Source organism: Cnephaeus nilssonii (genome assembly GCF_951640355.1).
Source record: "Cnephaeus nilssonii genome assembly, chromosome: 4".
Classification (NCBI taxonomy): domain Eukaryota; kingdom Metazoa; phylum Chordata; class Mammalia; order Chiroptera; family Vespertilionidae; genus Cnephaeus; species Cnephaeus nilssonii.
The window spans coordinates 85,980,342-85,993,960 of NC_137075.1; the positions used below are offsets into that span (position 1 = coordinate 85,980,342).

The 13,619-nt window shown below is 46.1% G+C and overlaps 1 protein-coding gene across 3 annotated transcripts in view; it reads right to left on the reverse strand.

Annotated features, from left to right (window-relative positions):
- DPF3 (double PHD fingers 3) overlaps positions 1 to 13,619 on the reverse strand; it is a gene marked incomplete at its 5' end in the record, with an annotated part of 250,104 nt that overhangs the window by 92,210 nt on the left and 144,275 nt on the right. For all 3 annotated transcript variants that reach the window (XR_013813379.1, XM_079767944.1, XM_079767945.1), the window contains one exon: positions 7,964 to 8,059. Coding sequence is in view for 2 of the 3 variants with exons in the window: in XM_079767944.1 (XP_079624070.1) it covers positions 7,964 to 8,059 (96 nt within the window). The remainder of the gene's footprint in view (positions 1 to 7,963; positions 8,060 to 13,619) is intronic.

The following is a 13,619-nucleotide window of genomic DNA, read 5'->3' on the forward strand; positions in this document are numbered from 1 at the left end:
CATGCTCACGTTCTCTTTCTCTCTCTCTCTCTCTCTCTCTCTCTCTCTCTCTCTCTCTCTCTCTCTCTCTCTCTCTCTCTCTCTCCCCCTCTCCCTCCCTCCCTTCCTCCCTCCCTCCCTCCACCCTCTCCCTCCCTCTCCCTCCCCCCACCCTCTCTCTCTCCCTCTCTCACCCACCTAACCCCCACAAACACTTCACAATCAACACCACCTGGCAAGCTACCACCTCCTCAGCTTGTCTCCCCACCACCAATTACAAAAATCCCACCCCCCTCTTCCCTCCCTTCCACTGCTCTTTCCCTCCCTTAGCCTCCCAGCCCCTCACCCCTATACACATGACAGCCAGCAGCCCCCTCCCCTCGCCCTCATTACTCAGAGTTGACCCAAAGAGGGAGCTGTGAGGCGCACTGGCAGTCACCATGAGGCACTGACAGGCTTCCCTGCCTGCCCATGACATGGAGGGTGGTGACCCTCAGCTGCCCTTGCCCCCCCCTACACCCCCTCAGTGAAGCCAGGGAGAGCTTGACGTGTGCAGCCCTCAGCCCTGTCACAGTCGCCTGGGAGCAAGTGAAAGCAAGTCAGGCAGAATGACGAGGCGGCAGCAGTCCCAGGGAAGGGGCTCTTAGAGACTAAAAATACCGGCAGGGACAGGAGGAGCTTTGTGGAACTGGAGGCTCAGAGGGGAAGGGGAGGGCCCAGCTGAGAGCCAGGGTTTCATTTCACTCTGCAGGGCTGACCAGCCAGGTAACTACAGGCTCCCACCCTCTCCCTGTACCTCAGTTTCCTCAACTGCAAAGGGGGGAGGGGGAGGGTCATAGCTATAGAACACTGAGGGCACAAGCCAGGGATTCTTCCTGGCAGTAGCTCTCTAGTCTCCCAGAATATCTCAAGCTCAGAATCCTACTCGTGTTATTCAAATGCCACCTCCTCAAAGAAGCCCTCCCTGATCAACTTTTTTAAAAATATATTTTTATTGATTTGAGAGAGAAATAGAAATATCAATAATGAGAGAATCATGGATTGGCTGCCTCCTGCACGCCCCACATTAGGGATTGAGCCCGCAACCCAGGCATGTGCCCTGACCCATAATCGAACCATGACCCCCTGGTTCATAGGTCGACGCTCAACCACTGAGCTACCCCAGCTGGGCTCCCTGATCAACGTATGTCCACTCGTACCCTCTCCATTGTTCTCTTTCTCCGACCTTGCTTCCTGTTTTATCCCACACTTACACTGTGACATCATATCACACGTGTGTTGGTGTACGTGATTTTCTTGTCACCCCCATATGAGGGTGGAGCACATGTCTCTTTCGGCCACAACTGTCCCTGGAACCTGGCATGGGGCCAGCCATTCAAGAAGCACTTAATAAACATTTGCTGAAGAAATGAATCAGTCAGTGGGTGGATCAGTATGTCAGTCATCTTTGGTTCTTCTCTTTTATCCTCTATATCCAAGTGCTATTGTTCCTTCCTTCAAGGGTCATCTTAGGCTTTGCATTTCCCTTCCAGTCCACATTTTAATCCAGGAACTCATCAACTGACCTCTGCACTGCTCAAAGAACCCACACGCTGGGGTTCTACCTCTGCATCGCCCTACCCAATCCACCCTGTATGACTCCTAGACCAATTAGACAAAAGGAGTGAAGGGCCTGGCCGGTGTTGCTCAGTGGTTGAGCATCGACCCATGAACCAGGAGGTCATGGTTCAATTCCCTATCAGGGTACGTGCCTGGCTTTGAAGCTCAATAGCCAATAGGGGACCTGCAGGAGGCAGCTGATCAGTAATTCTCATCATTGATGTTTCTATCCCTCTTTCCCTCTCCCTTCATCTCTCTGAAATCAATAAAAACATATTATTTAAAAAAAAAAAAAAAGGAGTGAAGGACAGAAACCCATGGTCATTCATTCATTGCCATCTAAAACCCACTGACATCCAATGGTGACCTGATGCCAATGCCCCTAGGTTCACCTCAAGCTCATGCCTTTATTTTTAATGATCCCTGTCTTGGACCAGCCTCTCTGCCCATCCCCATCTGACCCCTGCTTTGGCCCTGCTAACATTCCACTCCTCCAAGAATCTTCTTCTTGCCACATTGATGAGTAAAAACATCAGCTTTCATGTCAGACACAGGTTTAAATACCAGCCATGTGTCTTTGGACAAGTTACTTCTCTAAGCTTTACCTTTCTTAACTGTAAAATGGGCATAGCAACATCTCTACTGCAGGGTTGTTGAAAAAGAACTAAGGGTGTGCGAAACCACAGATAGTGCTACGTCTACAGGAAGTGCTCAACAAATTATTTTCCCCTCCCTGCCCAAGTTGATCTCTCTCTTTCCTCTGAACTCTCACTGCATTTGGTTAGTGCACAGTCAAAAGCTTGTGCTTTTGAATTGTATCATGGCTGTTGGTATTTTCTCCTCAATTTAATTCCAACATGCTTGAGAGCAAAGATCATCTCATACTTTATTATGTATCCCCAACACTTAGCACTATGGCATCTGAAGCTCTTTCCCATATAATTCCTACAATAACCGATGAATTAGAGCAAATACTATTATTCCCATTTGGCGCTTGATAAAACAGGTCCAGGGAGGGTTCACAACTTGTCCATAGTCATTGAACGAGTGGAAGAAACAGGACCAAGGTTTCCAGACTGCTACAGAAAACTTCGAAGCTGATTACCCAAAAGAAACCAGTTCTCCCTCTCTGAGAAGTGCCCACCCACTCCACCCCATGTCTCATTGACACACTGGCAGGCCATGGCAGCCATGACTGCACCACATGGCGCTGCTCTGCCTGGCCACAGCTGATTGGCTGGCTCAGGAGTGGACACCTGACCAAAGCTGGACAAATCAGATTCCAGTTCCAAAGAATTTGGAATTGGGGAACAGTTGGTTAGTACAGGCCAGCTGACCTAGGGATCTACCAGTTCAGGAGCCATGGGGTCATGTGCACAAAGAAACAGAAAAGGCAGTTGTGCGAGAGAAGAGTGAAGAAGTAGAGGCCAGAAGGGTCCAGGATGCTTTACTCTTTCCCAATCCCGAATCCCTGCCACGCTCCTGCCCTTCCTGAGGTTTGAATCTTCAAAGATTGCTCAAAGTTGGAGCAATGTCCCAGCAGCTTTTCAAATACTTCCCATTTTGCTTACGCTGTTAAATTTCCTACAAGTAAAAGGCCCTCGACTGGGACAGACTCAGAGAGCTAGTTCCTCTGTACCAGTTGTTTTCAAATAGTATCTCAAGAAACCCTGGGGGTCCCTGACACCCTTTCAGGGGGTCTTCAATGTCAAAAATATTTTGTAATAGTACTAAATGTCTTTGAAATTTTTCACTCTCATTCCCTCACAAGTGCACAGTGGAGTTTTAGAGGCCATAGGACATAAGGAAGTCATCACTGTGTGCTTGTGAATACTTAGATTTAACACTTTTTCTCTTTTGATAAGTAGCACTAGTTATAATCTACCATAACAATAGCTTTTGGGGGGTCCCTCCGTTATTTTTAAGTTAAGCGTTTCTGATGAACCCACCCACCCCCACCGCCCCCACCCACCCCCACCCCCCCGCAAAAAAAAAAATTTGAGAACCACTGCTCTATCTCACTGCTATTTAAAGTGTGGTCCTCAGACCAGCAGCACTGACATCAGCCTGGAGCTTGTAGAACAGGCATGATCTGAGTCCCCACCTCCAAGACCAACTGCATCATAATTTGCAGCTTAATAAGATCACCATGTGCTTTGTATGCACATTAAAGTTTGAGAAGCACTGAACTACACCACAATGCATCAATAAATCCTTACTGATTGACTGATCTACTTCTTGATAATACATGGATGATTCCCAAGAATTTTATGAATTTTATAGAGCTTAGATTTCTTGGACTAAAGTTACCACAAACACAATCATTAATTGTTGGGTCCGAATTTTTCTCACCCTTCAGGGAATCTCCATTGTCAGAATTCTGAGAGTTGTTGCTCCCTTTGCGTGTACCCTCCTAATAATATCTAGCCTTTAGTAAGCACTCAAAATTGGCTGTGTATTTTAATGATGAAGAAACTGAAGCTCAGAGTTCATATATAATTTGGTCAAGGTCACAGAAGTTACATAATTCAACCAATGTCTAGTAAGTGGTGGAGCTGGGATTTGAACTCGTGGTTCAAACAAGACAGAGGCTGTTCTTGTAAACACTACCTTAGGCCTGGCTTCCTCAATGAGCACACAAAGCACCTGGGGGTCTTAGTAAAGGACAGATTGTCATCCAGTCCATCTAGGGTGAAGTGTGGGGTCCTGCATTTCTAACAATCTCCCAGGTGATACTGATGCCGAGATGCATGGCCTTAAACTGCCTTTCAGTCCTGGCAACAGAAATGTGTGTGACTGTTCTCCAGGAGCCAACAGCAGCTTGAACACACCACTGGAACGGATGACTTAATTGTGCAGCTTCTTACACTTATTCCAGCCCAGACAGGCCCGCCTACACTCATCTGGGTCCTCCCATGGTTCCCACCACGGGTGACAGGTCCACAACGTCACTGTACAATGTAGAGCCATTCAACTGCCCCTTGGCCATCATGAGGTGGGCCCGGAGCTGGTCTAGGCCTCATCCAGCCCCAGACCTTCTCTCAGCTCCCACAAGCTGAAATATGACTGTTCTTTCTTTTCCCATCATTCAATCGTTCATTCAAAAAAGTGGTCACTGGCCACATGCTAGGGACTGGGCCACACGTGACCCAGTGGAAAAACCAGAGTATGTTCCTTACTAGTTGGATGACCTTGAGCAAGTTACTTAACCTCTCTGGAAATAATAATACCAACTTATGGAATGGAAGAAGCAGTGCTGGCCAATAGAAATACAATGCAAGCCACACATGTCATCTTAAGTTTTCAAGGAGACACATCTTACTTTTTTTTAAGTAAAAAGATAAATAGGTGCAATTAATTTTAGTAATGCATTTTACTTAACCTAATATAGCCAAAATATTATCATTTCACTATGTAATATAAAAATATGAAGATGTTCTGCATTCTTTTGGTACTATATCTTCGAAATCTGGTGTGTATTTTACACTTGCAGCACATTTCAGTTTGAACCAGCAAAATTGTAAGTGCTCACAGCCACAGTGGCCAGTGCAATAGATGAAGTATGAAGTGCTCAGTCATCACTCTCCATGTGTCAGCTCATACTGTAACTAGCCCATCACAGTGCCTGGTATACAGTAAGTACAGTAAGTAAAAATGGTTGCTGCTACTACCGCTAATGTTCCTACCAAGACCCCCTACTCATATTAAATGACTGCGAGTTCAATCACTGATGTTTAGGTTGGGAATGGAGAAGATGTGAAGACCACTCTCCTTCCACAATCAACACGCCTAAGTTTGGTTTGGGCTGAGGGAAGGGAAGGGAGCAGGCTTGGAGGTGACACACAGCTCTTGAAGTTCACAAAAAGCCCAGAAATTCTACGTTCTAAAGCCTCCTTCAATGATAGAATCCGATATTCATTATTTTGCAACCTCCAATGAACTCATGGGTCGAGGCACGTTCATCAGTGGCTGCTAAAACCATTAGGTGAAAACTCAATGGGGAGCGTATAGAAAGAGATCGGGCTGACAACACCCAAATCCCCCTATCAATCTTAGCCCCACCAGAAGCAGAGCACCTAGACAGCATGTGCCTCCTGATGTGATGCAGTAAGATGCATACATCACACCTGGGAAAGACTCTTGCCCCACCAAAAAAGATTTATTCACATAAATATCCTGAATCTAATCAAGTCTCTAATCAAACCACCAGTTTTCAGGAAATAAAGAGGACAGAGGAACACTTTAAATAGTATCAGTCTGCCAACTCTAGAATGTGAGAAATTCCTCAAGACCAACCATCCAACTTCTCCCACAAATAAATGGCATGGAGAAAAAATGCATGTGTGTGGGAGGGTGTAGCAGAGAAAAATAATCAGAGACTGGATAGTAAATATTAGAATAATTATTCTTTTTGTTGAGTATGATAGTGATATGTTAGAGATATACACTGAGGTATACACAGGTTAAATGACAAAATGTCTAGGAATTGCTTTCAAATATTTCACACATAAAAAAAATAGAACATGCTAGCCCTGGACGGGTGTGCTCAGTGGTTAGAGTGTCAGCCCACAGACCAAAGGGTCGAGGGTTCAATTCCCAGTCAGGGGCACATACCTGGAATGCCAGTTCACTTCCCAGCCCAATAGATGTCTCTCTCACATTGATGTTTCTCCCTTTCTCTCTCCCTCTCCCTCACTCCTTTCCCTCTCTCTAAAAAGCAATGAGGGAAAAATATCCTCGAATATTTTTTAAATAAAATAAAACATGCAAACCAAGAAAAAGTGAAAGAAAAGAACAGATATAACAAGACTGTCAGAAGGGGATCATAGCTGAAGCGGGGATGCCAACTATATAAGGTATGCAGCATCTAAGGGCTGCCCTCCCCAGACTCAGAAAGTCCGGCTTCTGTCAACAGGTTGGAGCAATTCAGCTCAGTGTGGGCAGAGATGGAGCCCTTGTACCAGTGACATATCGTTATGATATAGCTTCCCAGGCCCCGCCCCACACCTCCCAAAGCAGAACTTCTGGGGTTGGGTCCTGGGGACCTGCATTCTGAAAGGCTTTGCTGGTGGTTCTGCTGTATACTAAGGCACGGGAACCACAGAGAGATATGCCATACTTTGCTCTAGATCAAAACCCACGGTGCACCCAGGAGGGCCTCTTGTCCATGAAAAACATAGGGTCCTGCCTAGAGCCTGAAGGAGCCAGACAGGACTAAGAGTTCATTCTCCAGACGAAGAGCTGCAGTTTACACCAAGGTCCTCTGCACCTGGTTACTGTCAGATGCCCTTGCAGACCCATGAAGTTGACCACAAAAAGCCCCTTGGGTCTTGAACATGAGCACTCTGGAGGACCAACCTGAATACTGAGACCACCACCCTGGTTTGGTTCCCTCCACCTCCAGAGCCATTCTTATATTTTAACTAGAGGCCCAGTACATGAAAATTCATGCACTGGAGGGGGGGGTCCCTCAGCCCGGCCTGCCCCCTCTCACAGTCTGGGAGCCCTCAGGGGCGGGAGGTGACCCGGCGATCAGAGGAAGGCGACGCCACCATCACACCTCTGCTGCTGCCACTGCTGGCAGTCCAAGCTTCGGCCAGCCCTGGTTACCTGAGCCTCGGGCGGCCCTAGGTGGCTGAGAAGCCGCCATCCGAGGCTTGCCTGCGCCTTGGGCCGGCCCTGTGTGGCTGGGGGCTGAGGGCAGGTCCGGCCGCACTGCGCGCCTGCCATCCCCCTGGCGGGGCTAAAAGGACTGGGGGACTCCAGCAGGGCTGAGGGGACTGGGCGCCGCCATCTTGTAGCTATGGGCGCCGCTATCTTTGTGGTGGTGTGATGGTCATTTTGCATATTTCCTCTTTATTAGATAGGATTCCTTCCACCACAGAATTCCCCTCTGCCATTCGCCAGGTTTCTGGTGTTTTCTTGCCACATTCCACCAGCCTCCAAAGCCCAGGTCATACCTGCTTGGGAACCATCAGCTGTGGGCCTACTCTCTGCCTAATGAAACACACCCCAAAGTAGGTGTCCTGACCCTGTCATTCTGGGGCAGCCCCAGGGGCAGGAAACTTTCAGCCTTCTTTTAGGGGCAAGAAACAGGGACAACTGTCACATTTTCCTTATTCTCCACCCTCCCTCTGTTCCCACCCCCAACCTCCCCCAGAACCTCAGCATCCCCCTCCCCTCAGGGCACCCTCTGCCTCTTCTCCCTCTTGCCAGCTCTAAACTCTTGCAGGCTATCACCCGGGATCAGAGCCCTCTGGTGTTTTCTTCTCCGGGAATTCTGCAAGGAAGCCCATGGATGTGGTCTCTCTAGTTGCAGTGGGACATTGAAGTTAGAGACTTCGCCTCCCTGATCTCTCTCATCCCTCCTGGCATCCCGGCTTACCCGTCCTCTGGTCCTGTTCTTTCGCTTAGGAATATCCTCTTCTAAATCCTCTTCTTCATTTCCTTCTTCTACATTTTCATCATTTTCCAAGACCCGCTGAAATGACAAGAAAATAAAGAGGAGTTAAGAAATAAAATGCAGAGGAGAAAATGAATCAAGGGTAATTTGGCGGGGCGGGGGGGGGGGGGGGGGGGGGGAGAGGGGTGTCCCATTTTGCTGTGTTTTAACAAAGTGAAGATGCTGCCCAGAGTTGAGCACTTGGCAATAGCAATTCTCTTTCAAACCTCTGGGCCCCTTTCAGTCAAATCCTCCTAGAACACCAAACTTTTACAACTCTTTCTGACAAAGACGTGTTTTTAGAAAGAAAATACTCAGCCGAAACCAGTTTGGCTCAGTGGATAGAGCGTCGGCCTGCGGACTGAAGGGTCCCAGGTTCAATTCCAGTCAAGAGCATGTACCTTGGTTGCGGGCACATCCCCAGTGGGTGTGCAGAAGGCAACTGATCGATGTTTCTAACTCTCTATCTCTCTCCCTTCCTCTCTGTAAAAAATCAATAAAATATATTTAAAAAAAAAAAAAGAAAGAAAATACTCAGAAAAAAAGACCCCGAATAGCCACAGCCATCCTGAGAAAGAAGAACAAAGTTGGAGGGATCACAATACCAGATATCAAGCTATATTACAAAGCCACAGTTCTCAAAACTGCCTGGTACCGGCACAAGAACAGACATAAAGACCAATAGAACGGAACAGATAACCCAGAAATAGGCCCAAGCCATTATGCTCAATTAATATTTAACAAAGGAGGCAAGAGCATACAATGGAGTCAAGACCATCTCTTCAATAAATGGTGCTGGGAAATTTGGTCAGATATATGCAAAAAAATGAAACCAGGTCACCAACTTACACCATACACAAAAACAAATTCAAAATGGCTAAAGGACTTAAATGTAAGATGGGAAACCATAAAAATCTTAAAAGACTCCATAGGCAGCAAAATATCAACATATGTCGTAGCAATATCTTTACCAATACAGCTCCTAGAGCAATTGAAACTAAGGAGAAAATAAACAAATGGGACTACATCAAAATAAAAAGCATCTGCACGGCAAAAGAAACCATCAACAAAACAACAACAAAGCCCACTGCATGGGAGAACATATTTGCCAATGCTATTTCAGATCAGCGTTTAATCTCCAAAATTTACAGGGAACTCATACAACTTAACAAAAGAAAGATAAACAATCCAATCAAAAAATGGGCAAAGGACCTAAGTAGACACTTTTTGAAAGAGAACCTACTGGAAGACCAAGAGACATATGAAAACATGCTCAGTCACTAATCATCCGAGAGATGCAAATCAAAACAACAATGAGGTACCATCTCACACCTGTCAGAATGGCTATCATCAACAAATCAACAAATGACAAGTGCTGGCGAGGATGTGGAGAAAAAGGAACCCTCGTGCACTGCTGGTGGGAATGCAGACTGGTGCAGCCACTGTGGAGAACAGTATGGAGTTTCCTCAACAACAAAAAAATGGAGATCCCATTTGATCCAGTAATCCCACTTCTAGGACTATATCCCAAGAAACGAGAAACACCAATCAGATAGGATATATGCACCCCTATGTTCATAGCAGCACAATTTACCATAGCTAAGATTTGGAAACAGCCTAAGTGCCCATCAGCAGATGAGTGGATTAAAAAACTGGTCCATCTACACAATGGAATACTATGCCGCTATAAAAAAGAAGAAACTTTTACCATTTGCAACAGCATGGATGGACCTGGAGAGCATTATGCTAAGCGAAATAAGCCAGTCAGAGAAAGAAAATATCACATGATCTCACTTATATGTGGGATATAATGAACAACATAATTTGATGAACAAAAATAGATCCAGAGACAAGGTAGCACTGAACAGACCGTCCAACCTCAGAGAGAAGGCAGGGGGGGGGGGGGGGGGGTTAGAGATCAACCAAAGGACTTGTATGCATGCATATTAGCATAACCAATGGACACAGGCACTGGGGTGGTGGAGGCATGCCCTTGGGGGTGGGAGTAGGGAGGGAGTCAATGGGAGGGGGGTGGAAGGAGACATATGTAATACTTTAAACAATTTTTTTTAAAAAAGGAAGAAAATACTCTGGTAGGAACAATTTTCTGTGTGGACTCAAGTTTGTCAAAACTTACTTTAAGTAATTTTCCTTTTGTTTCTAAATATGAAAATAGGTTTCTCCTTTCCCTGCCACACTGGAACCCTGCCCTGTTTGATGAAAACAAGTAACTTCCTGTTCATCTGACCAGAATTTGACATTAATGTGTTGTTCTTAATCACCCATTGTTATTTTTTAAGAAAAAAAATTGGTCTATTTTCATTACAGAACATTACTTACTTTAAAGACATAAATTTCATTCTCTCTCTCCAACAGCTCTGTCGTTGTAGAAGAGAATCTCATTTCCATTTTGCAGGAGAATAAACTAAGCCTAGCCCTGGTTGGATGGCTCCATTGGTAGGACCATCATTCTGTACACCAAAAGGTGGCAGGTTTGAATCCCAGTCAGGGCACATACCTAGGTTGTGTGTTCGATCCCCAGTTGGGGTGCTCACAGGAGGAAACAGATTAATGTTTCTCTCTCACATCAATGTCTCTCTCTCCCCCGCCCCTCCTTTCCTCTCTCTCTAAAATCAATCGAAACATGTTCTAGAGTGAGGAATAAAAATAAATAAAAAGTAAGTAAGTAAATAAACTGAAAAGAGATTTGACTGCTCAATATCATACAGAAAATCCATGACCAAAGCAAGGTCAGGTTCATCAGCTCAGAGTTTCCCAGGCCTGTGTCTGAAGTTTCCAAGGTGTATTCCAGCATACCCTTTCTGTAGGGAACCTGAGCACTTCACTCCAGTTGAGGGAGGTTTACATCTCTAGGTATAAGGGAAAGATAAGAGATTGTGGCAGAGGACCCAGGCCCCAGAGTGGTAGTGGGAAAAGGGGGAAGAGCATGGAGCTCACTGGACTCCATGTCAGGGACCCTGGGGTTTCTTTATGGGCTCACAGTGTGACCTAGGCTGAGTCATCTTCTCTTCATGCCTGTTTTCCTAGTTATAAAACAGAAACTCACTCACTCATTCAACCAATGAACATTTGTCTAGTGCTGACTACATAGCAGGTACTATGCTAGACAAGCCAGAAAACGGCTACAGTCCTGGCTCCACATGGATTTTGAAAGTCTAGTGAAGGGAGGACAGATGTAAACAACATATATAACCATGTAATTACAACTTCTATAAAGAACAGTGACAAGCAAGTTCCAGCTGCTACTAGAGGGTGTTAGAAGGAAAGCTAACTAATCTGAGGGTCAGGTAGGGCTTCCCTGAGAAACTGACCTAAGCAAGTTGAGCTCCAAAGGAAAGAAAGACTAACGTTGGAATGAAGACGGGGAGAAGGAAGACAGGGAAGTATTCCAGGCAGTGGAACAGCATGAGCAAACTCCCCGAGGCAGGGAGAGAAACATGACTTGGCCAGGGAGCAGAAAAGAGGCCCATGTGACTGACCAGAATTCAGTGGCTCAGGAAGAGACTGGCATAAGATGAGGCTACCAAAGTGGGTGGACGCCGTGTTATAAAGGATAACAAATAGCATCCACTCTGGTGACGGAATGACAATCACACAGCTATGAAAAGGCTTAAAAAGCAGCACCTACCACACCAGCATCTGGTATCACCATCATTGTCCAAGCGGCCTCCTGGACAATGCCTTTGGCCTGCCCTCAAAGCAGGAAGCCCAGGAATTAAGTTACCAGTGACCTTCTCCCACCGCCTCCTTGTCAGAGAATTCTCTTCCAATCACAGGGGTCAGGATACTGTTAATTACCAAACCCTCCCAAAGAACTCAAAACCAGTCCAGTAAATTCTTCTCTGGCTTCTCTGCTTGGTTTACCCAGGAGTTCATCAGCTAACAGCACTTATGAGTCTCTGGGCCAACTTTAGCCATCTACCTGAGGGGTACTGTCTGCTGGACACGACCTCTGGCCTGCAGCTAGGAGACGCTGGTGCAGGCCCAGAGCAAGCCTCCTAGCCTCCCTGCATCTTAGCTTTTGAACGGAAAGTGGGAATATGAGCGAAAGCCAAGCAAGACAAGGACTAATAAAATGCTCTGCAGCCTTCGGTAAAAAGATGTAGTTATTCCGACTGTTCTTACTGGTCATACAGCCATCTGGAAACTTTCTGAGTCTTGAAGTCACTTAATCATTTTAAGTTCTAAGTGCCTCGAATTTAAAGGTCATTGCCTCTAGCACCTTAGCACAATTCTGACTCTTCTCATTTTTATTATGAAGATATTTATTATCTGTGACATGGATTCTAGGTTAGAAAGTGAAAGACTGGTGAAGGCAGCTGAGCTAGCCTCCAGAAGTGCTACATGGCCTCAATGTCCAGGAGTAAACTGACTTCTCCCCCAGGCTCCATCCCTCCCTCTTCCCATCAGCCTCCTTCCCTGTGTCTCTAGAACCTCCTGTGTGTGAGCCAGTCCTCAGATGTGACAGCACCCGCCCTGGGTGTTTGCATTTCCTGCACCAAGGCCCTGATACCAGAAGCCTCTCTCCATAACTGGAGGAGGCAAGAGTTTCTAACAAACAAAGGCCTCATTCAGGGTGAGGGAGGAAGAGGGGTATCCTGTATTGGGAGTGAAGGGCAGAGGTGTCCAACTAGAGATGCAGCTGATCTTCCCGTCCAAGGACATTTTCTGGGAAATGAACATATTTTAAAATAACTTTCTCCCTGTTACTCTAAACAGTCTGTACGGTGATGATCACAATGTTATGTGGTTGTGTTTTTTAAAAAAGAAGAAATTCTTATTTAAATATTCCATTATCAGCCCTGGCCGGTGTGGCTCAGCAGATAGAATATTAGCTCACAGACCAAAGGGTCTCAGGTTCAATTCCCAGTCAAGGGCATATACCTGGGTTGCAGGTTCGATCTCTGGGCGGGGGCACACAAGGGAGACAAGCAATCGATGTTCCTTTCTCTCTCTCTCTCTCTCTCTCTCTCTCTCTCTCTCTCTCTCTCTCCCTTTCTCTTTCTTCCCCCACCCCCTCTACTCCTTAACTCTCTAAAAATCAATGGGAAAAAAATATCTTCAGGTGAGGATTAACAAAAAAAAATTAAAAAGTAAAAGTACATATTCCATTATCTCTGGTGTGGAACACTATAGGAATCTCCTGACTTCCCTCCTTCCAAGGTTGGCCCTGTAGGCAGTCTCCCCTCCACATGAGGGCCAGAGCAATCTTAATGAAACACAAATTCATCGCCCTGATTAAAATCCTCCATATGGCTTCCTTTTTCATTTCTCATGAAATCAAGAGCCTCTCCTATATCCTGGCCCACTCACCCCTCCAACGCCATCCTAGGCCTTTGTCTCCCTGGCACTGTGCTCCCGCCACACAGGCCTCTGTTCTTTCCACACCAGCTGAGATCTACCTGTGCCTTCGAACAAACTGTTCCTCTGCCCAGAAAGCTCTTCCCTAAAGCCCTCGTTTTGCTGGCTCCTTCTCATCCCTTAGGACTGAGGTTAAATTCCCATCTCCCTTAGGACACTCCCTAAAATATTTGTTCTCTTATAACTGCATCTTCATATTCTGTCTTTTCATAGCATT